The sequence below is a fragment of the Muscardinus avellanarius genome, assembly GCF_963383645.1.
Source record: "Muscardinus avellanarius genome assembly, chromosome: 10".
Lineage (NCBI taxonomy): Eukaryota > Metazoa > Chordata > Mammalia > Rodentia > Gliridae > Muscardinus > Muscardinus avellanarius.
The window spans coordinates 89,126,340-89,148,965 of NC_137796.1; the positions used below are offsets into that span (position 1 = coordinate 89,126,340).

The 22,626-nt window shown below is 50.1% G+C and overlaps 2 protein-coding genes across 6 annotated transcripts; one reads left to right on the forward strand and one right to left on the reverse strand.

The window, feature by feature from the left end:
- Window positions 1-455: 455 nt before the first annotated feature.
- On the reverse strand, window positions 456-15,872 carry RNF40 (ring finger protein 40; the record flags this gene model as incomplete). 5 transcript variants are annotated; one of them, XM_080704710.1, is made up of 19 exons in its annotated part: window positions 456-632; window positions 3,602-3,700; window positions 3,810-3,950; window positions 5,860-5,985; window positions 6,068-6,280; window positions 6,447-6,596; window positions 6,711-6,828; window positions 6,915-7,342; window positions 7,427-7,548; window positions 10,168-10,303; window positions 10,486-10,665; window positions 10,759-10,878; window positions 11,494-11,568; window positions 11,648-11,794; window positions 11,912-12,033; window positions 12,574-12,780; window positions 14,214-14,355; window positions 14,727-14,894; window positions 15,741-15,872. In XM_080704710.1, the coding sequence occupies 19 exons, from the start codon at window positions 15,870-15,872 to the stop codon at window positions 456-458; spliced, it is 3,003 nt and encodes a 1,000-aa protein (XP_080560836.1). The 5 variants fall into 5 exon arrangements, with proteins under 5 accessions (XP_080560836.1, XP_080560835.1, XP_080560833.1 ...); XM_080704709.1 differs by having other exon boundaries at window positions 3,602-3,703; XM_080704707.1 differs by having other exon boundaries at window positions 3,602-3,703; window positions 11,912-12,066.
- Window positions 15,873-16,654: 782 nt separating this feature from the next.
- On the forward strand, window positions 16,655-22,474 carry CFAP119 (cilia and flagella associated protein 119; the record flags this gene model as incomplete). Its single annotated transcript, XM_080702110.1, has 9 exons — window positions 16,655-16,846; window positions 17,187-17,218; window positions 18,000-18,065; window positions 18,202-18,371; window positions 19,748-19,818; window positions 20,009-20,125; window positions 20,217-20,277; window positions 20,359-20,445; window positions 22,296-22,474. The coding sequence occupies 9 exons, from the start codon at window positions 16,655-16,657 to the stop codon at window positions 22,472-22,474; spliced, it is 975 nt and encodes a 324-aa protein (XP_080558236.1).
- Window positions 22,475-22,626: the final 152 nt, after the last annotated feature.

Below are 22,626 nucleotides of genomic sequence, written 5' to 3' on the forward strand. Positions count from 1 at the left end.
GGAGGATGGGTGGGTGAAGAAGTCTCCCAGGGGCCCAGTTCCCATCTCAAGCAGAGGCTCAGGCTGCTGGTCCTCATTGTGGGTGTACACACCGGGAGTGAGTCTCCTCTTGGGTGGGCAGCCACAGCCTGGGGGAATTTCCCTCTTAGGGACAGTATGGGTCCATGGAGACAGTAGGAGCCAAGGTGAGTCCAGCTTCTGGGAAGCTCAGTTGAGTGCTCTGGGCCCCATGGGAACATCTCCTAGGGTATAGCTCTGAGCTTCTGGAAAAGATGCAACTGAGTCTGGCTGACCCCAGTCCCATGGCATGCACCAAGGCCACCAAACCACCTAGGCGGGCAGGGACAGGGCCATGGGGTCTGGATGAAGGGTGGGGCCGCTGCACCTGGGGTGGGAGGGGCTGGGGGCGCTGCCCCCAGGATCCATGCTGTTCCAAAGTCCCCTGAGTTTCTGGTTCAGCTGATGTAGACACGGTGGAAGTCGTGAGCACCAAAAGCAGCGTTGCACTTGGGGCACTTCCTCTGGCGGGCCTCATAGCGGCCTCGCACGCACTCGAAGCAGAAAACGTGGAAGCACTTGGTAAGGACTGCATCCTTCTTGCGGGTGTTACAGCAGGGGCAGGTCAACCGCGCCTGGACCAGGCAAAGGCATCAGCTTTGGAACAGCTCTGCTGGTGCCCAGACCCTAAGCTGACAGCAGTAGGCAGTCCAGGCTAAGCCCACCACATGGGAGATGCAGCTAATGTTCACCAAAACCTTGTGTATACTTTATGAATGAGGAAAAGCTGGGTATGGCAGTGACACTAGAAATGTGCTATCTCTACCCTCCACTGGGTTCAGCCTTGGTGCAGCCCCAGAGATCCTGCTGTGTCAGCCGGGCATGGTGGCGCACACTTGTAATCCCCGCTCTTGGGAGGCTGAGACAGCCTCACTCAGCTACTTAGTGAGGCTCTCAGCAACTTAGTGAGACCGTTTCCAAATAAAATATAAAATGGAGTATAGCCCGGAGTATACTCTGGGAGTATAGCCCGGAGGTAGAAAGCCTCTGGGTTCCACCCCCAGTACCACCACCACCAAAAAAAAAAAAAAAGAAATCCTGCTGTGTGTCTTCTACTAGTCTGAGACCTCCTATCTGCCACTAGGAGGGTCTCATCTTGAACTCCAGACAGGAATGCTCCTGACTCGGCATTGCTCAGGTCCATCCTGGCCTGGCCAACCACCTCAACCTCTCTAGGACCACTCTTCCCCATCTCTGAGGACCCTGCTGTCAGCACAAGAGGCTCCCAAGTCTGTCTCTTCTTGACCCCAACGCTGCCTCCAGCAGTCTCTGCTCCTTCCAGGCCCAAATGCTTCAAACAGTTGTCTACTGATTACCCACCATCTCCTCACTGCAGCGGCTCAGAGTACAGGTGAGGACCTCCACCTCAGCCCCGCCCAAGAACCACTCCCACCCCACCGGCAAGTCCTAGCAGCATCTTCATGGCTTGGTTCATTTGTCTATCAACTCATCCTCTATCACTTTCCTTCCTTCCAACTCTCAGGCTTCTCTTCCTTTAAATTTTGAAATTCTAGTCTGGCATTGTGGCTCACACTTGTAATCTCAGTACTTGGGAGGCTGAGACAGGAGGATCGCACAAGGTTCGAGGCTAGCCTCAGCTACTTAGTGAGACTCTGTTTCCAAATAAAAACATAAAAAACAGGTCTGGGTGTGTAGCCCAGAGATAAAAAGCCCCTGGGTTCCATCCCCCAGTACCAAAAAACAAACAAAAAAGACTTTGAAATTCTAACCGGAGAAAAATCACCCATGTGTCTCCCCCCCTTTTTTGTGGTACTAGGAATTGATCCCAGGGGCATTCTGCCTCTGAGCCTCACCCTATTTTATATTATTTTATTTTTTTGTAGTACTAGAGATTGAACCCAGGGGCATTCTGCCTCTGGACTATACCTGAGCCCTATTTTTTATTCTTTTTTTTTTTTTTTTTTTTTTTTTGCAGGTCTGGGGATGGAACCCAGGGGCATTCTACCTCCAAGCTACACCCCGTGCCATATTTTTTATTCTTTATATTGAAATTGGGTCTCACTGAGTTGCGGAGGGCCTTACTAAGTAGCCGAGGCTGTCCACAAACCGTGATCCTCTGGTCTCAGCCTCCCGAATGCTGGGATTACAAGCATGCGCCACCACGCCCGGCTTATTCTTAATTTTGAAAAGTGTCTCACTAAGCTGCAGAGGGCCTAAGTAGCTGAGGCTGGCCACAAACCTGCAATCCTCCTATTTTGGCCTCCCAAGTACTGAAATTACAAACATGTGCAACCATGACCAGCTTAATTTTGAAACAGATTCTAAGTTACAGAAAACCTCCCTAAGTTGCTGAGGTTGGCCAAGAACCTGTGATCTTCCTGTCTCAGCCTCCCAAATACTGGGATTACAGGCATGTATCACTATACCTAGCTATTCATCCCTTTGTAAGCCACAAACCCTTGCTTGGTGACCACAGTCCTGTGTGTGGCTTCCACCTCTGCCTCTGATGACACGCCTTCAGCCCCTCAGCTTGAGCGCCTTCCCAGCCTCCCAGACGTCCCAGTCACCTTGTTCTCAGAATCCTTTCAGTGTCCACACAGCTTTCCCCTCCAGTCTTCCAACTCCACCAAGTGGTGCTTGTTGTCTACCTAGCTTCTCAAAGGGGAAACCAGGAATCCTCCCCAGTATTTCCCTTTCCCTATGTCTTGGATCCATCCTTGAGTCCAAGCAATTCTATCTCCTAATATTTTCTGAATCCATCTACTTGTCTCTAATACCTTAAGCTAGCTAACTATCATTTTCCACCTCAGTGACTACCATAACCTAACACTTTCCATGTCTCTAACCTTTACCTCCTCTAGCCCAAATCAACAGCAGAATCGACCAGGTCACTCTGTTTAAAACCCTTTTATGGGATTGAGAATAGAGCTCTGTGGTAGTGTGTGCTTAGCATGCACAAGGCCCTAGGTTCAATCCCTAGCACACTTCCAGGCTGCACTGGAGCAGGTCGCACCCCGACCCTCAGCACTGCCTACAGAGGGTACGGTACACCAAGCAGCTTGACTTGACTCTACCACTGCCCAGCCTCTCCATTCTCTCTCCTCCACACAGCACGGCCGGCTTGTCTGTCCAGCATGCCTCTCTCGACTGGGAGCTTCCACATATGCCTTTCCCTCTGCCTAAACCCTCTCATTCCATCCTTCCCAGCCAACCCACTCTTCAGGTCTGCCAGGTGACACTCCTTCTAGAAGTATGCTGACCCCAAGGGCTTTAAGGGACTGAGTTCCCATGGGCTCTCTGCCTCTGTCATCATATTACTTATCACTGGGGCAGGATGAACAACTGTCCCCAACTGTCAATTTCAAGAGGCTTTAGCCCACCCTTACCATATCTGATAAGGCACTGTACTCTGTACATGGCATGTGTCCAACAAATATCCGTGCCAGTTGTCTGACTCCATAATCAGTGGATAGTTTTTGCGGCTGCACCTTATTTCCAGGGTGCCTACATTACTCACTACAACTCTCGTTAACTCATCTAAAACTTCTGGGTTGATGGGGCACAACTCAGGCCACAGCCCCACCTTGTACTCCTTGATCTCCTCCTGCAGAATTTCGTCCGCATCTGCATAGACCTCCACCTTCCTCTGCTTCTCCAGCTTCCGCCTCAGTCGTGAGATGTCCTCCTGCAGCAGTGGAGAGGCTGCTCTTAGAGTGAAGGTCCTCGCTGTTGGCCATATGCCTTCGGGCCATGGTGGGCCCTCGCCCACCCCACCTGCCCAAGGCCCTCACCTGAGCCCTCTTGAGGTTGAAGCTCTCTTTTTCCCGAGCGGCTCTGCTCTCAGCCAGGCAGGGCTGGATCTCACGAAGCCGAGTCTGGACGTGCTCCAGCTGCACCTTCAGGTCCTCGGCCAGCTGGGCTGCTTCCACAGCCTAATGTGGGTGGGAGGGGAAGGAAGGGCACCACTGGCTTCAGGAGAACTATGTTCCACAACGTAGTCGCTTGTGTTGACTATTTTGGTGACATCTGCACTGAGATGGTTCTGCCTCCTGACCCTCAGACTCACCTCCCTCTCTCCTTCTCATTCCTAGTACTGCTCCTCATGTAAGCAACACTCTCTGGTGTCTGAACCTCTACCAAACTCTTCTGTTCCCATCAGCATCCCCAACACACATGCAACTCCCTCAGGACTCAGCTCAAACGTCACCTCCCAAGGCGCTCCACTGTTGTTCTTTCAAACCATCTCAGTTTCCTCAATAAAACCATGATCAGTACTAACTAGCACTGTTTTATTCTCAGATTACTGGCTTGCTATCTACCCCTCAGAACTGAATGGAAGGCAGAGACCCTGTTGTTCCCACTGTCTCTGCAGTCAGCAGGTGGCTTAGTATACAGCAGCACATAAAATAGTGTGTACTGTTTAAGTGAACGAATTAAGCTGGGCGTGGTGGTACACGCTTGTAATCCCAGCATTTGGGAGGCTGAGACAAGAGGATCCAGGTTTGTGGTCAGCCTCAGCTACTTAGTGATGCCCTCTGCAACTCAGTGAGACTCAGAGGTAGAATGCCCTTGGGTTCCATCCCTAGTACTGCCAAAAAAAGAAAAAAGAAAAAAAAAAAGTGAATGAATTAACTAGAATGAAAAAATAACTAAGTGGGGGAAGATAAAAATCAATGTCAATTTTAAGCCTTGAGCCGGGTGTGGTGGCACACGCTTGTAATCCCAGCATTTGGGAGGCTGAGACCAGAGAATCGGGGTTCGCAGACAGCCTCACTACTTAGGCCCTCTGCAACTCAGTGAAACACGGTTTCAAAATAAAGAATAAAAGCCTGGCGTGGTGGCACATGCTTGTAATCCCAGCATTCAGGAGGCTGAGACCTGGAGGACTGAGGTTCAAGGACAGCCTCAGCTACTTAGTGAGGCCCTCTGCAACTCAGTGAGACCCGGTTTCGAAATAAAGAATAAAAAAAATAGGGCAGGGGGTATGGCTCAGAGGTCAAATGCCCCTGGGTTCCATCCCCAGACCCGCCAAAAAGAAAAAAAAGAAAGAAACAAACAAACAAAAAAGAAAATTGGGATAAGATAACAGCCAGGTATAGTGGCACATGTTTGTAATCCCTGCGCTTGGGAGGCGGAGACAGGAGGATCGTGCAGGTTCGTAGTCAGCCTCACTGGCTTAAGAGACCCTGTTTCCAAATAAATAAAATATAAAATAGATCTGGGAGTATAGCCCGGAGGTAGAAGGGCTTCCAGGAACCCCAGTACCACCAAAAAAAAAAAAAAAAAAAAAAATCGAGCTGAGGGTATAGCTCGGAGTTCGAATGACCCTGGGGGATTTAATACCCAGCACCACAAAAAGACAAAACAAAACAAAACCAACGGAAAAAAACCCCCACAAGGATAAAAATACATCCTAGTAGGATTACTGACTGAAAATGTGATGTGACACACATGCTGAGTACTAAGCACTGGGTCTGGCAGAGTAATCATTTCTTTTTTTCTTTTTGGTGGTACTGGGGTTCCTGGAAGCCCTTCTACCTCCGGGCTACACTCCCAGACCTATTTTTTTACATTTTTAAAAAAATTTTGGAAACAGGGTCTCCTAAGGCAGCGCACGCTGCTGGCTTCAAACCTGCGCGATCCTCCTATCTCTGCCTCCCAAGTGCAGGGATTACAAGTGTGTGCCACCACGCCCGGCTCAGAGTAATCATTTCATACTTGTGAGCTCTTCTGTGAGCTGGGCTTTACCCCAGGATATCTGCGTCAGGTTGTCCAAGCTGAATCAGTGGGGAAGATGTGAGACAAAGCCTTAAGTGGCTGTCTTCACAGGTCCTGTCTCACCTTCCTCTTGTTGAGCTCCAGGGCCTGGCTGCGCAGAGTCAGTTCCTTTTCCACACCCCCGAGGCTGCCTTGCAAAGCCCGTTCTTTTTCTTCCAGCTTCTGCACAGTCAGCAGCTGAGCATCCACCTGAGGGCCAGGGGGAACCTCAGTGCCAGGAGCCCCACCTCTCCAGCTCTACCCTGCAAGCTCCATCCTGGGGTGGCCATACCTGAGACTTGAGGCCAAGAACCTGCTCGCCCAGCTCATCCTTCTCTTCCCGCAGCAGTTTGTGAATCTGATTGGCCTTGATCCGTTCTGACATCAGCTTAAAGTTGGCATCATCCTTTTCCCGCAACTGCTGAAGTAGCCGCCCATTCTGCTCCTGCATGTCTTCAAAAGCCTGACCAGTCACATCCATTTCTGACAGCAGAGCCTCCTCCTCCTGTAGCAATCGAGCAGGAACAAGAAGGGAAGTAGAAAAACAAAGCAAGGCAAAGATTCACAGGGTACACACAGGCCATCGAGGAGCCAAATCTACTGGAGGTACCCAACAGCGGGTTAAGGGAATTACAGCATTCAGAAGAAAGGGGACCACCAGGGGGTCGCACCTGCTTGGTGGCACCCAACTTGCGCTGTAGGTGTTCGATCTGTTCCTCTGCCTGCCGAATGCGCCGCAGAGCATCCTCATCGGCGATCTTCTTGCTCTCCCTCCGATCCCTCTCTTCCAGTTCCCGGATGCGGCTCCTTAGCTCATCAACCTACAGAACAGTAAGGAGTGCTCTGCTACTGCTTCCTAATGACAAGGCTCTGCTCAGGTCAGCAGCCCCTAAGCCAGCCTCCCTGCATGCCCCAAAAGCCCTACCTGCCCTCACCTCTGCCTTGGCCTTGCGTTCAGCCGCCATGAGCTGCACCTTATCCCGCTGCTCCTTGGGTGCGGACTTGTACATGTCTAGCAGCAGCTTCATCTCCTTCTGGCTTTCTTGGGCCTTCCTGAGGGAGGATATAGGAGGAAGGCTCAGTGAGCAGGACTCGCAACCAGCCAACAGGGATGCAAAGAGATCGCAATAGGGCCTCACTTGAGCTCTGCTCGGAGACCCTTCAGCAGCTCTGATTCCTTCCTCTTGACTTCCTCCACCTTGGCCTTCTCTCGATCCACCCTTGAGAGAGCTGAGGCTACAGGTGGCAGCCCTAGGCCAGGCCCTTCCCGTTCCCGAAGTTCTCGCTTGGGCCTGGCCTCAGGTTCCCGGGCCCGGGAGGAGGGGCCCTGGACCCCAGGAGGCAGGGCCTGGGCATCCTCTTCGGAGGGGACCAGCTCCTCCTTCTTCACTGAAGTGGCGGGAGTCGTGGCACCAGGCACTGAAGCCATCTCCTTTCTGCCTTCAGGGGTACCAACAGGGCCTGGTCCACCTTCCTCTTTCCCTGGAGCTGGGGCACCGAGACCAGAGTCCTCTGGGTGGCCCAGGCTGGGGACGGAGTGAGTAGAGCCACTGGCCTGAGCTCGAAGCTGTAAAAACAGAAATAGGGATAAGGAGGGCCAGTGCTCAATGCTATCTAACCATGGCATTTTCCCAAACAGCCTCCACCTCACCTTGCCAATCTCAGCCTGTACTTCTCGAAGCTTCCGCTTGTATCGCTGGGCATCTCCTTTTAGCTGGTGGTTGTGATTTTGGAGACTGCTAATCAGGTGGCGCATCTCACGGTTGATGGGCCCTGGGGAAGGGTCAGGAAGCAAGAGTATTGAATTAATCCCTGTTAGGGCCCGATGAAGAAAAGGCTGAGGCAGAGCCAGTATTCCCACTGTGCAGAGAACAGACCTTGGCATGTGACTTACTGTGTATAGAGTACTGGGGATTAAACCTAAGTCAATCTACCACTGACCTACACCTCTGGCTCTTTTTATTTTTTTGAGACAAGTTCTCACTAAGTTGCTAAAGCCGGCCTCAAAATTGCTATCCTCCTGTCTCAGACTTTCGAGTACTAGGATTACAAGCATGCACTACCATACTCAGATTACAGTGTAAATTTTTATTTATTTGCAGTACGGAGGATGGAGCGAGGCATTCTACCTCCAAGCTACACCCCCAGCCGTATTTTTATTCTTTATTTTGAATCAGGATCTTACTAAGTTGTAGAGGGCCTAAGTAGCTAAGGCTGTCTACAAACCTGCCATCCTCCTGTCTCAGCCTCCAAAGTACTGGTACTATAAGCATGGGCCACCACACCCGACACAGCGTTAACTTTCAACTAGGTAAATAATGCAAAATAACTTGACACTACCTATTTGTATTATTTTTACTAAGATTATTTTTTGGCACTGGGGATCGAGACCCAGCCGGATTTTATTTCTTATTTGGAAGCAAGGTCTCACTAAGTTGCTGAGGCTGGCTTTGAACCTGTAATCCTACTGTTATCAGTCTCCCAAGTACTGGAATTGTAAGTGTGCACCAAAATGCCCAGCTAAGATTTAATTATTTATTTACTTGTGGTATTGGGGATGGAACCCAGGGGTATTCTACCTCTGAGCTACACCCCCAGCACTATTTTTTTTGTGTGTGTGTGTGTATGTGTGTGGTACTGGGGGTGGACCCAGAGGCTTTGCTACCTCCAGGCTATACTCCCAGACCTATTTTATACTTTATTTGGAAACAGGGTCTAAGTTGCTGAGAGCCTAAGTAGCCGAGGCTGACTTTGAACCTGTGTGATCCTCCTGTCTCAGCCTCCCAAATGCTGGGATTACAAGTGTACGCCACCACGCCCAGCTATTTTTTTATTCTTTATTTGAAACAGGGTCTCACTGAGTTGCAAAGGGCCTCACTAAATAGCTGAGGCTGTCTGCAAACTCGGATCCTCCTGTCTCAGCCTCCCAAATGCTGGGATTACAAGTGTGTGCCACCACAGCTGGCTTATATATATATTTTAATATCCCCAAATAGAAGATAACATACATAAAAGTCAACTTCCATGAGATTGGCCTCCCCATCCCAAGCTACAATGCCCCTCTTCCAATACTTATCTTCCTTTCCTTCCTCATTTTTCTTGGTGTTTTTTATCTTTATTTTTTGCGGTACTTGGGATGGAACCCAGGGGCATTCTGCCTCTGAGCAACACCCCTATCCCTATTTTTTATTCTTTCTTTCTTTATTTTGGTGGTACTGGGGTTCCTGGAAGCCCTTCTACCTCCGGGCTACACTCCCAGACCTATTTTATATTTTTATTTGGAAACAGGGTCTCTTAAGCCAGCGCACCTGGCTTCGAAACTGCGCGATCCTCCTGTCTCCACCTCCCAAGCGCGGGGATTACAAGCATGTGCCACCATGCCCGGCCTTATTCTTTATTTATTTTATTTTTTTGGTGGTACTGGGGTTCCTGGAAACCCTTCTAACTCTGGGCTACACTCCCAGACTTATTTTTATACTTTTTTTTTTTTAAACAGTCTCTTAAGCCAGTGTGGCTGCCTTCGAACCTGTGCGATCCTCCTGTCTCCGCCTCCCAAGTGTGGGGATTACAAGCGTGAGCCACCACGCCTGGCTTTATTCTTTATTTTGAAACAAGGTCTCACTGAGTCACAAAGGGCCTCACTAAGTAGCTGAGGCTGTCCACGAACTGCGATCCTCCTGTCTCAGCCTCCCAAATACTGGGATTCCAAGCTGAGAATTACAAGCGTGAGCCACCACACCCGGCTTTCTCGGTATCTCTATTACTCCCCCCCCCCCCCCCCCCCCCGTACTGAGCATGGAACCCAGGGGCATTTTATCTCCGAGCTACACCCCCAGGCCTATTTTTGTACTCTCTATTTTGAAACAAGCTTTCACTGAGTTGCAAAGGACCTCACTAAATAGAAGCTGAGGCTGTCTGGGAACCATGATCCTCCTATCTCAGCCTCCCAAATGCTGAGATTACATCTTTATTACTACTTAACATAAGGTTTTAGTTTTTTCTCTACTGTGTGTCTTCTCTTTACTGAGGACACTGATTCACAAGGGCAGGATTCTCTTGTCTTTTGTTCACTGGCATACCCCAAAGCCTAGAATAGAGCCTGGCTCACAGGTAGTATTCAATAAATGTCTGAGAGAGAGAGAGACACCAGAAGGGCAGAGAACACAGACAAAGCTGGAGCTCATATCCTGGCCGCGCCTGCTCCGTCAGCCCCTCAGCTGGTTGTGCCCCTCACGGTGCCTGTGAGCCACGTAGTGCAGTCCCTGTTTTCCATAGGGAGCTGAGGCTCTGCAAAAGGAAGGGGCTCAACTTATTGCATCTGGATAAGCAGCAGCCCCAACAGGGACCAGCAACCCCAGACAATGCCCCTCCTCCACCCTGTTCTCCACATACCCGCCTGCTCGTTGGCTGCCAGGTTCTGTTCAAACTCGATGCGCAGCATCTCGTACTCCTTGCGTACCTGGGCCAGGGTGTCCTCCAGCTGGATAACCTCCGTGCGCAACTTCTTCTGCAGCCCCAGCTCGTCACTCTGTGAGTTGAGGCATTAAAGACCCACAGGACCCCTCAGTCTCACCTTAGGCCTCTGTGCCTTAGGAACCATCTATTCTCAAGGGACCTTTGGCAGGTACAGAGGGGCTCAGAAGCCCACGAAAGTCTTAACATTAGTAGCCTGGCCTTCATCCCCAACCCATACCCTTTCCAGGATCGTACCTCCATGTGCTCGATGTGTCTCAAGTGGGAGTTTTTGGTGGCCAGCAGCAGTCCCCGGGCCTCATCCAGCTGGGTCTTCACTTGCAGCGACTCGTTGTAGAGCAGTGAGAACTGAGCCTGCAGCATGCGGTATTCCCCAGTTTCACGCACCACCTCTTCGGGAAGGCTCCGCAGGGCCACCTAGAGGTGGGGATGCCCAAAAGGGATCAGCAAGAGGATGCCAGCTGAGCTCCTACCCACCTCCAGGCCCTCTCAGCCCCAACCACAGCCTACCTTGAGGCGCTCATTGGTCCGCACAGCCCCCTGAAGTTCGGCCTGCAGCTTTTCCAACTCTGCCATGCGGCTGTTGGCCAATTCCTGGTTTTCCTCCAATTCTGCATTCAACATCTCAAACTAAAGAGTGGGAGGGGCTGTAGTAGGCAGGACTGAGAGGAGGGGAACAGCACGCTCTCCTAGCACCCACCACACACAACACCTAAAGCTCTCCTGTGTAGGGCACTGATGGGACTTTCCTAAGGGACTCTCAAACACACACAAGAGAACACAATACTGCATGGGGAGCTGAATACTGGGAACTAAGATTCTTTACTAATAGGGAATCATGAAAGCATTCCTGGAAGACCCCCCAAAAAAACAGATGAAATGAAGGGAAAACAGGGCATGGTGACCTCATGATACCAACGGACTCTACATACTTCCATGTATCTCTTTCTGTACGTTCTCTTTGCCATATTTTTGACCAACTGAGGTCCTATCTTATTTTTTGTCCCTTCCCCAGACTTAACTCTGAGCTCTATGGAAGCTTTGATTTTTACTTTTCTAACCTACCTTGTATCTGGCACTTAGTAGTTTTGGAATTTTACTAAGTATAGGAATGAGTGAAAATAAGGAGCTTCAGGAGTAATAGCAAAGGGGGCTTCGAGGTAGGTATTTGTCTTTGTCATGAGGGAAATTTCAAGGGTGGGACAGAGAAAAGACAGAGGGGCTGGGAGAAAGAATGCTGCTCACCTTCTGCATGCTGAGCGTGATCTGCCCCCCCTGGAAGCCTGAGGAGCTCCCAGACACATAGTAGCCAGAGTTGAGCTGCAGAGAGAAGAGAGACAGAGGCTAGAGTCCCAAGTACCCAGCCCTGGCTCCATCTGCCCCAGCACCTCAGTCTCACCTGCTCCAAGGCCTCTGCCAGGTGCTTATTGAGCTTTTGTTCTCGCTTGCGCAGTTTCTCAATGTCCCACTGCAGGTCTTCCACTGTTGTCTCCATCTCTAGCACCTTAGTTTCTGCTGATGTCACTTTATCCTGGAGCTCCGAGTACTGGAGGGTAGTACAGATGCTACAATAAAGGACTTGACATCCTGAGATCCTTGGGTACCTCTCTAACCCAAACCCTACCCTGGTTCTATTTCCACCCCCAAAGCCCCTGACTCCCACCTCCAGTGAGATGCGGTGGTGCTTCTCCTGCAGCTGTGTGGCCAAATCCTGTAGTCGCCGGTTCTCCCGGCCTAGCTCCCGGGTGTGTGCCCGGGCCGCCTCACTGGGAGGCTCACTGTCCCCTGGGAAAGCAGGGCCCAGGTAAGAGGCAAGTCCTGAGCAGTGGGGCAAATTATAATTCATTCTGGAGTCTGCTACATGCCCAGTGTGATCCACCAGCTATCTTACCAAATTCTCATGATAAACCAAGGAGTCTTTATTCCCACAGAACAGAGGAGAAAACCAGCTCAGAGAGGAACCATTTGCCCAGAAAGCCCAGGCTATGGAGGAGGAACTAAGGCTGGGAGAAGCCTGCTAACTGCAAAGCCTGTTGTTCTGCCTGTGGATCAACAAGTACCACTGAGGTTTGTACTAAGTGCTCTAGACAGGTTTCTAGATGGAAAGAGGTGGCCCTACCAGCATCAACAATTCTGCCCATCTCACTAGAGTTCAACTCCAGGACTCAAAGCTGGAGTACCCAATCTACAGACTACCCCTTCCATCCAAAAACATGGTTGGTTTGTTCTTTGGGAAATTCTGGGCTCAAGGCATTAGTAGGGATGGGGGACCATAGGAATTTAAATGCAGATAGACCCCTGTAAGGTAAGGTACAAGAAACTAACCTCGGCTATACACTCGCTGACAGAGTTCCTCTACCCGGCGCTGCAGACGATCCGAGGCCTCTACCACCCGGGACACGGCTGCCTTGGAGAATTCCATTTGGCCCTGCAGCTGCAGCTCCACTTCCTCACTGCTGCTGGCACCCAGCGCCACCACAAACGCCAAGGCTGGCTCACTGAGAGGGGGGCGTAGCAGCATTGGCAGAGGCTCTAGGACGAACGGGACAATGCTTATGAGAATAGCAGCAGTGACCACCAATCTGTACAAAGTTCCAGAGAGCCCTTCAATACTCCACAGTGCACTTAAACAACACAACACGTAGTAGACTTTATTTCCATCCTGACAGTGAGACAAGTGAAGTTTGAGAGGCAAAGTAACTTACTTAATGCTACAGAGCTGCCAAATCACTTCCTTGGGAAGTCTTCTACCCTAAACTAGAACCACAAACAACACATACACCTCCAAGTATTCTCTTTCAGAAGCCCTGATAAATTTTCTTATTATGGCTTATAATATTTTCCATTTAAGTAGCAGGAACAGTATTTTCTTTTTCTTTTCTTTTTTTTTTTTTGGCGGTACTAGGGATGGAACTCAGGGGCATTCTATCTCTGAGGTATATCATCAGCTCTCCTTTATTCTTTTACTTTTTTTTGCGGGTCTTGGAATAGAACCCAGGGGCATCTGACCTCCAAGCTATACCCCTACCCTACTTTTTATTCTTTATTTTGAGACAGGGTCTAAGTTGTGGAGGGCCTAAGTAGCTGAGGCTGTCCGCGAACCGCGATCTTCCAGTCTCAGCCTCCCGAATGCTGGGATTACAAGCGCCTGGCTCTATTCTTCTGCTTTATTTATTTATTTATTTTGTGGTACTGGGGATGGAACCCTTCTACCTCTGGGCTACCCTTCCAGACCCATTTTATATTTTTATTTGGAAACAGGGTCTCTTAAGCCAGCGAGGCTGGCTTCAAACCTGCGTGATCCTCTTGTCTCTGCCTCCCAACTGCAAGGATTACAAGCGTGCACCACCACGTCTGGCTTCTTTTGCATTTTAAACAAGGTCTCACTAAGTTGCAGAGAACCTCATTAAGTTGTTGAGGCTGGCCACAGAAATTCTATCTCAGCCTCCCAACTAGGATTATAAACGTGCACCACCATGCTCTGCTGGAACAATATTTCTTTTTGCTTGTCTTTGATTCCTCCTAAGCCAGAACAGTGTTAAGTGTATAGTCAACACTATTTTTTTTCTTTGATACTATGGATGTAAACCAGGGCATTCGACCTCCAAGCTATCAGCCCTATTTTTTATTCTTTATTTTGAAACAGAGTCTCACTAAATTGCAAAGAGCCTCACTAAGTAGCTTAAGTGGGCCATGAACTGGTGATCCTATCTCAGCCTCCCAAATGCTGGGATTACAAGTGTGCAACATCACACACGGAAACATTATTTTTGAGACTAAATGGGTATCAACACAAACGGCACTATAAATCAAGTCAGATTCAAGTTTTTATTCTCACTCCCTGCACTTCTCAAATATGAAAGCAATTTTTCAAGGGTTGGGAATTCAACCTAACATCAAAGTCCCCTCCTCCCCAGAACCTCTCCTATAATGTAAGCTCCTCAGACCATAGGTCTCTGGCCTACCCCTCAGCTCTGATGTCCCTGGCTCTGTGAGAGGGATCACGTCACGTGTCGGTGCCTCCTGGGTCCCAGGTGCCTCTGTTCCTGCATTCGGCTCCCCCTGGCTCTCATGGCATCGAAGAAGGGCTTCCACAGTTTCATCTAGCTGAAGGGAGAAAGTACCAAAAGTGTTATGAATCCCTCAGTACTTTTCAGTATGATACTCCTTTCCTGGCATGGCAATCTGAGGATTGGCAACTGGCAGCTAAATCAAGGCCAGATCTTCTAGCAGATTGCAGTGCCAGGTGTGGTGGCACACACCTGTAACCCCAGTACTTGGTAAGCTGAGAAAGGAGGATGGCAGGTTTGAACTCAACCTCGGCAACTTAGTGAGGCCCTCTGCAACTCAGTAAGACCCTGTTTCAAACTAAAAACTAAAACAGGGCTGGGGATATAGAACAAAAGTAGAATGATCTTGTGTTTAATTCCTAGTACCACAAAAAAAAGAAAGAAAAGAGGAGAGCAAGTTGCATCCACCTGGGCCCAGTAGCGATTGACGATGAGGAGTGTAGCATCATCGGTGGCCTGCCGCTTCTCCAACTTTTCAATTCGTTCTCGGAGCTCATCTTCACAAGCCTGTCGCTGCTCCAAACGCTCTGCCAGTTTCTTGTTCTTGAACTGCAGTACCTTTAAGTCCATCTCTTCCTGCCAAGGAAAAACAGAAGGGTAAAGAAAGCGTCATACAGGGCTCGGAAACCATCTCAGAGCCAGGTTTGGTGGCGCACCCTTGTAATCTCTGTATTTGGAAGGCTGAGACAGGAGGATGGCAGGTTTGTGGCCTGCTTCAGCTACTTAGTTTGACCTTGTTTCAAAATAAAAAACAAAGCTGGGGATGTAGTTGGGTCCCATCCCCAGTACTACCAAAAATAATAATAATAATAATAATAATAAAAATCCCACAGATAGAGACAGAGTAGGAGAGCCATTGGAGTTAATGGGAGAGGAGGGTATTCCCACACTACCTGCTAACAGGGTTTAAGGAGGCTCAAACATAAGCCTCACATGCTGGCGTGATGGTGCACACCTATAATCCCAGTACTTGGGAGGCTGAGCAGGAGGATTCCAGGTTCGAGGCCAGGCTCAGCTGCTCAGTGAGGCCCTCTGCAATTTAGTGAGACCCTGTTTCAAAATAAAGAATAAAAAATAGGGTTAGGGGTGTATCTTAGAGGCAGAATGCCCAGGTGTTCAATCCTCAGTACCACAGAAAAAAAAAAAAAAAAAAAAAAAAAGCTCAAAGATACCTCAGAGGAAGCATCTTGGTTATGGGAAGGCCCATGTTATGTTTTCTAATTCTAAAGTTTCTGACAAGTCACACGTCCTCAGAAACCTAATTTTCTATCTCCAAACGGAAGGCAGATGTCGTGTTCTTGGTTTCCTTCGACAGAACGTGCTGTAAAATGGACCTTTCTAAGCTTTGAGATTCTGGGAAGTTTGGGCGGACACCAGCACTAGATGTAGCCAAATTGAAGGAAAGGGCAAACGCCCACGAACCGTCGAAGAGATGCCCCCAAGGCGAATGGGTTCAATAAGAGTAGTTGTGGTCTTCTCCTCGCGGCTCAGCTTCTTCTCCGGGGGCCCCGAGCCCCCGTCGCCGGCGGCGCGTTTGTTGCCCGCCCCAGACATAGCTGCGGCGGTGAGGAGCGGTGTGGAGTCCCCCAGGGGCGCGGAAGGAGGCGGCACTTCGGTCACCTGCAGAGGACTGAGCAGAGCTATGGAAGAGGCCGGCGCTCCGCAGCCCGGAGCTCCGCCGCCCCGACACACCTGCACAATCCCGCCCCGCCTCCCTCGGGCCTCACCGACGGCAGGGTCAACGTAGCGCCGCCATGTTAGGTCTCACCGGACGTCACCGGCCCTCCCGGCACAGCGCGCAGGCGCCAGAGACGCTTCCCGGACGTGACGACACTGCTTTATTTCCTGTTGCTATTGGTCGAGTTGGACCCCGCCTCCCGGGTCATTTGATTTCCTCCTGAACCCCTCCTCTTTCTCTAGGTGATTGGCCAGTACGCGGTTTCCATGGTAACCGACACCGCATTCCCATTTTCCAGCTCTGAGGGCTGCGCCCACCCTCCAATTAGCAATTTTGAAAGGAGGCACCAGGTAGTCATTTGCAAGTTAGTACGCATGCACATTCTCTTTTCGCTGATTGGCGTACGCCCGCACTTTCTACCGTCTTCCTCTCACAAGCCCTTTTAGTGACGGTCACCGTGGAGACGGGACGGGGGGAGGGGTTCTGGGGGGGGAGACGCCCCACCCTGCCTTTGGATTGGCTACACCCACACTCGCTACTGCGTTTATTGGTGGAAACTCTAGAGGGCCAGGCCTTTGGCAGTATCTGCTAAGGAACTGGCTGTCCTAGAACCTAGGTGGGAGACAGCTGGTGGTGATTTGGTGGCATCGAAGACAAGATGATCAGCCAGAAGTCCAGCCAATTCCTGGGAGTGAGGGTGCAGTCTGAACTCGAAAGGCCCCCTGAACTGCGGCGGGAACTGGAGAATGCTCTTAGCTCAATGGGTGGTCCAGGTGTACAGACTGATTCGGCCCCAGAGGACTCGGCCTCCGTGGAAACAGACGAAGATCCTGGAACCAACCTGTTCCCGGTGAGGGTGGGACTGAGCGGTCCGTTTACGAGTGAATATTTTAAAAGACTTCCTCCGCAGGGCGTCACCCATCAGTCCGTTTACTAACGTCTGGGACATTTCCCGGCTGTCTTGATGAAGAGGCAGGGGGTGCATAGCTCCGATTGTTAATATACTCATAAGTAGTACTTAGGGCCTGCTGAAGCCCATTCCCACTCGCGTTGCTCTACATAATCCTAGAGATAAGGCTGCAAATTATGGCGGGTTCTGAGCTCCACTGGAGATTCACGACGGCCCAGGGACTAGGGCCCAGATACATACAGCACAGCTCTTCTTTCCCCAATCCGCTTTCTCTCCACAGCCGCCGTTGCCTCAGCCCCGGATCTGCATGTGGTGAGTGTGAAGAGCACCGGGGAAAAGTTGAACGTCACACCTGCTTTGAAGTGTAACATGCTTTAGTGTTTCCCTACCAGTCCCGTCTAGCAGCCACGGCATCCCTGTTTGCAGATGTAATTACTCAAGGTGTCCAGAAGCCAGCTTTTCAAGTACCCCAGTCCAAAGAGGCAGTGTTAGAAGAGGGCCAAGGAGTGAGGATGTAGATGGAATACCATAGTTGCCAACTGAGCATTGTAGAAATGGAGATACAGAAATCCACAGCAGGGAACGTCATCTAGGTCATACAGCAAGGCAGTGGGAGAACAGAGACCAGAACTCAAGTTTCCTAACTGTAGACCCCCCACCTCGCCTCCATGGTGCTGGGGATTGATCACACAGGCATTCTACCTCCAAGCTACACCCCCAGCCTATTTTATATTTCAACCTGGAAACAGCTGAGAGCCTCGCTTAGTTGCTGAGACTGGTCTCAAACCTGCAATCCTGTCTCAACCTCTCAGTGCAAGGATGACAAGCATATGCCACCACACCTGGCTCTATAGGTTTCTAAATGGAGAGGATGATGAGGCCATGTAGGCCACATCCCTCATTAACAGATGGAATGAGGCCCACAAAAGCAAATTTTGCCAAAGGTTTACTCAGCAAGTTGGTGAAAGAGCCAAGCCTCAAACCTCCTCATTAGTCCTCCTAATTCCTACTGTTGGGGTCTAAATATCATAGCCCTGCTGTAAGATTAATGTGTACCAGCTCCAATACTTTGTTTCCCCCTTTTTAATGACAGGAAATACTTGGACATCCATTCCATGCACCAGCTGGAGAAGACAGCCACCGTTGAGGAGATGAGGGAGTATGGGACTGAGCAGGAGGGGAGGAGCTCTTGGGGAGGAAAGCCATGAGGAATGGCTGGCTCCAAAGCATGTGGTGAGTGTAGATGGATGCAAGGAGGCTGCCATTGCCATTCACTCCTTCCTCTCCCTCCTAAGGGTGCTGGCTGAGCTGCTGGAGATTGGCTATCCTGAGCAGAGCCTGCGGGATGCCATCATCCTGGACCTCTTTTCCCATGCACTCATCTTCTGCCGCCAGCAGGACTTCTCACTGGAGCAAACGTCAGCAGCTTGTGCTCTGCTCCAAGATCTTCACAAGGCCTGTATTGGTGAGAGGGAGGTGGCTACCAGAAGGTGTGAGCCCCAGGAAACCCTCCTCTCAGGGAGAGAAGGAGGCTGTTCTGGCACAAGTGACAATAGGAAACAGAAATAGGGGGATTAACATTTGGAATCTGCGTTTCAGCAGTATTAGTAGTATTGTGACACACTTGATTTTTTTTTTGTACTATTGGAGATGGAACCCAGGGGCCTCCTACTTCCAGGATACACCCTCAGCCCTATTTTCTATTTGGAAATAGCATCCCACTAAATTGCAGAGGGTCTCACTACATTGCTGAGGCTGGATGTGAACCTGTGATCTTTCTGTCTCAGCCTCCCAAGAACCGGGATTACAAGGGTGCAACACCACACCCAGATAGTTATCTTTGAAATCCCGTTTCCTTACCAACATTAAGACACAGTACTAGATGGGCTGGTGACACATGTTTGTAATCCCAGTACTGGGGAGGCTGAGACAGGAGGATCACAGGTTTGAGGACACCTTAGCAAGTAGTAGGACTCATATAAATTTAGTAAGATCCTGTTTCCAAAAAAAAAAAAAAATAGCTGGGTGTGGTGGTGCACGCTTGTAATCCCCACTCTTGGGAGGCTGAGACTGGAGGATCTCACAGGTTCAGAGCCAGCCTCAGCTACTGAGTGAGGCTCTCAGCAACTTAGTGAGACCCTGTTTCCAAATAAAATAGAAAATAGGTCTGGGAGTATAGCCCGGAGGTAGAAAACCTCTGGGTTCCACCCCAGTACCACCAAAACAAACAAACAAACAAACAAACAAACAGAAGCCGGGCATGGTGGTGCACACTTGTAATCCCAGTATTCAGGAGGCTGAGACAGGAGAATCGTGATTTGTGGCCAGCCTCAGCTATTTAGTGAGATCCTGTTTCAAAATAAAGAATAGAGCTGGGCATGGTGGCGTATGCTTGTAATCCCATCATTTGGGAGGCTGAGACAGGAGGAACGGGTTTGCAGCCAGCCTCAGCTATTTAGTGAGGCCCTCTGCAACTTAGTGAGACCCTGTTTCAAAATAAAGAAAAAAAAATAGGGTTGGAGGTGTTGCTCCAAGGTAGAATACCCCTGGGTTCCATCCCCTTTACCACAAAAAATTAAAAAGAATGTTTAAAATAGCTGAAATTATATATTTCTTGGTTTATTATTGTCACATTCACTAGAATGTAAGCTTCCATGGGTAGGATCTTCTGTCTGTCTGGTGCCTACGACAAAAAGTATATAGGGAGCACTCAACTTTAGTTGAGTGAGTTAAGGAAACAAGCCAGACTTAAACCTAGGTTTGCCCACCTCAGAAGCTCGCGTTCCATCAGCAGTGAGACAGAGGGAAGGACTCACTGCTGCACCTTGCTTTGTCTGCCAGCAACCCCCTTGGGCAACGTGGAGGAATGCTACCGCTACTTTACCAGTCTTCTTTTTTGCCATGGAATCAGGGTCAGTGTCCTGGAGAATGTTCACCCTTTCCCAAACAAATCTAGCCCAATCTTCCACCCTCTTTCCTGCTCATCACCCTCATCTTCTCCGGAAGGCCACTGTGGGCTCTCTCTGCTCCTAGATAGCTGGGCTCTTGAAGAAAGGGCCAGGGCTTTGGGAAGCTGTACTCTAACTCAAGACATCCCCATAGAGGCCGCCCTTCAGCATCAACCTCTTTAAGGAGGAACAGCTGCTGGCCCTGGCCGATTACGTGGTCAACACCTACTTCCGCCACTTCAAGCTTTACAAATATGTCTTCACACCTCAGGTACTGCACTGTGGGCTGTGAGAGGCTGCTCCTCATGTCCTGCTGACCCGCTTTCCCTCAGTGCAGGTGCCTTCTTCTTCTCTCTCCCCAGGTGCGGCTGGATCTCTCTTTGACTTACAGGGGGCTTCAGCCACCCAAGCACTCACTAGAGGGTAAGATAGGTACCAGAGAACGGCCAGGCCAGGGCTGGGCCAGCACTGGGGCTGAGGCCTCTTCCTGCTTTTGGCTTGCAGTGAAAGAAGGCGAGGAGGTGGAGGCGCAGGAAGTCACTCTGCAGGAGGAGGAACCGCACGCAGAGGCCCAGCCAGAGCAAGAGCCAAGTGAGCACTAGAGGGGTCAGGGTGCCTGCCGCCGTGCGCAGGGCAAAACGGAGGCTTTGGAACACATCAGGTCTCCAGCTCTTCATTTTATTCAGTTTTCTCTCTCCAAAAGATTGCTTATGCAGTCCAAGAGGAAGGGAAAGAGGGCAGGGAGGCAAAAGAGGTAGCTTCAGGAAACAGGATGATTAGAAAACCAGTGACAGGTCTGGTGTGCATGCCTGTGAACCCAGTACTTGGGAGGCTAAGACAGGAGGATCACAGGTTCGTGGCTAGCCTCAGCTACTTAGGCACTCCATAACTTAGACCCTATTTCTTTTTTTTCTCTCCATGATTTAATAAGACACCGCACCATTTTGTTCAGTAAAGTTTGTGAGACCCTATTTCAAAATAAAAAATAAATAGGGCTGGGAGTGTAGCTTAGAGGTAGAATGCCCCTGGGGGTTCAATCCCTAGTACTGCCACAAACAACTCGATCCTCTGTGTAAGATATCATTACCATCCATTTCCCCCTCTCCCCCAACCCCAGGCCCCATTGAACCTAGGGCATTGCATCTAGTAGGCAAGTGCTGTACCACTGGGCTGCATCCTTACTGCTTTTTTTTGTGTGTGGTAGCACTGGGAATCGAACCCAGGGGCACTCTACCTCTGAGCTACACCCCCCAGACCTATTTTATTTTTATTTTGAAACAAGGTCTTGCTAGGTTGATTAAAGTCTCATTATTTGCTGAGGCTGCCCTTGAACCTGCAGTCCTCTTGTCAGCCTCCCAAGTACTGGGATTATAAATGTGTGCCACCATGCTCAATTCCCAATGATTTTTTTTTTTTTTTTTTGGTGGTACTCGGGATGGAACTCAGGGGCATTCTACCTCCAAGCTATACCCCCAACCCTATTTTTTATTCTTTATTTTGAAACAGGGTCTCACTGAGTTGCAAAGGGCCTCACTAAGTAGCTGAGGTTGTCTGCAAACCATGATCTTCCTGTCTCAGCCTCCCAAATGCTGGGATTACAAGTGTGCACCACCACGCCTGGCCCCCTATGCTTTTTTCCCCCCCTCGGGTCTGGGGATGGAACCCAGGAGCATTTGACCTCCGAGCTACACCCCCTGCTCTATTTTTTTATTCTTTATTTTGAAACTGGGTCTCACTGAGTTGCAGAGTACCTCACTAAGTAGCTGAGGCTGTCCGCAAACCGCGATCCTCTGGTCTCAGCCTCCCAAATGCTGGGATTACAAGCGTGCACCACCACACCCAGCTCCCCAATGCTTTATTTTATTTTTGTGGTACCGGGGTTCCTGGAAGCCCTTCTGCCTCCGGGATACACTCCCAGACCTATTTTATACTTTTTTTTTTGAAACAGGGTCTCTAAGCCAGTGCGGCTGGCTTTGAACCTGGGCGATCCTCCTGTCTCCGCCTCCCAAGTGCAGGGATTATAAGCGTTTACAAGCATGCGCCATCATGCCCGGCTTCCCCAATGCTTTTTAAGACAAGGTTTTATTAAGTTGCCATGGTTAGCCTCCAATTTGTAATCCTTTTGCTTCAGCCTTCCAAGTAGCTGAGATTACTGGACTACACCACCATGTCCCACTATCCACACAAGGCAGCTGAGGTGTGGAAAGGTTAAATAACGTGCACCACACAGCTACTATGGTATAGTCAGAATTTGAATCCAGAAAGTCTAGCATAGACACTCTGATCAACCGTCTCTTACAAAAGGGCTGATTTCCATTTCCTAAGCTGAGGCAAGAATGCCATCTGTGCAGCCTCTAGGGGTTATGCTCAACCAGAGAGGGACAGTTCCTCCTCCCAGAGAGCCTCTCTCCTGACCTGCCCTTTCTTTGCTGCCCTTGCAGGTCAGGTTTCCGTCCTCCGAGCCTACATCAAGACCCAACTTAACAAGGAGGTGGGGCAACTCCAGCAGCTGGTGGAAGAACGGATCAAGGCCAGCGAGGAAAGGCTCAGCAGCAAGTTGACTGCACTCGAGCGGCCCTACCAGCTACCTCCAAGCAAAGGCAAGAACAAGACTAAGTGATCCCCAGCATTTTCCCCAATAAAAGACTGGGCCAGACTGCCCCATCCCGCCCACCCTCCCGAGCACGTTCTGGGCCGAAACCAGACAGAAGACACGAGGCACTTGCTCTTCCTGGCGCGGGCAGATTTTATTTCAGGTGCAGCGCAGGCAGC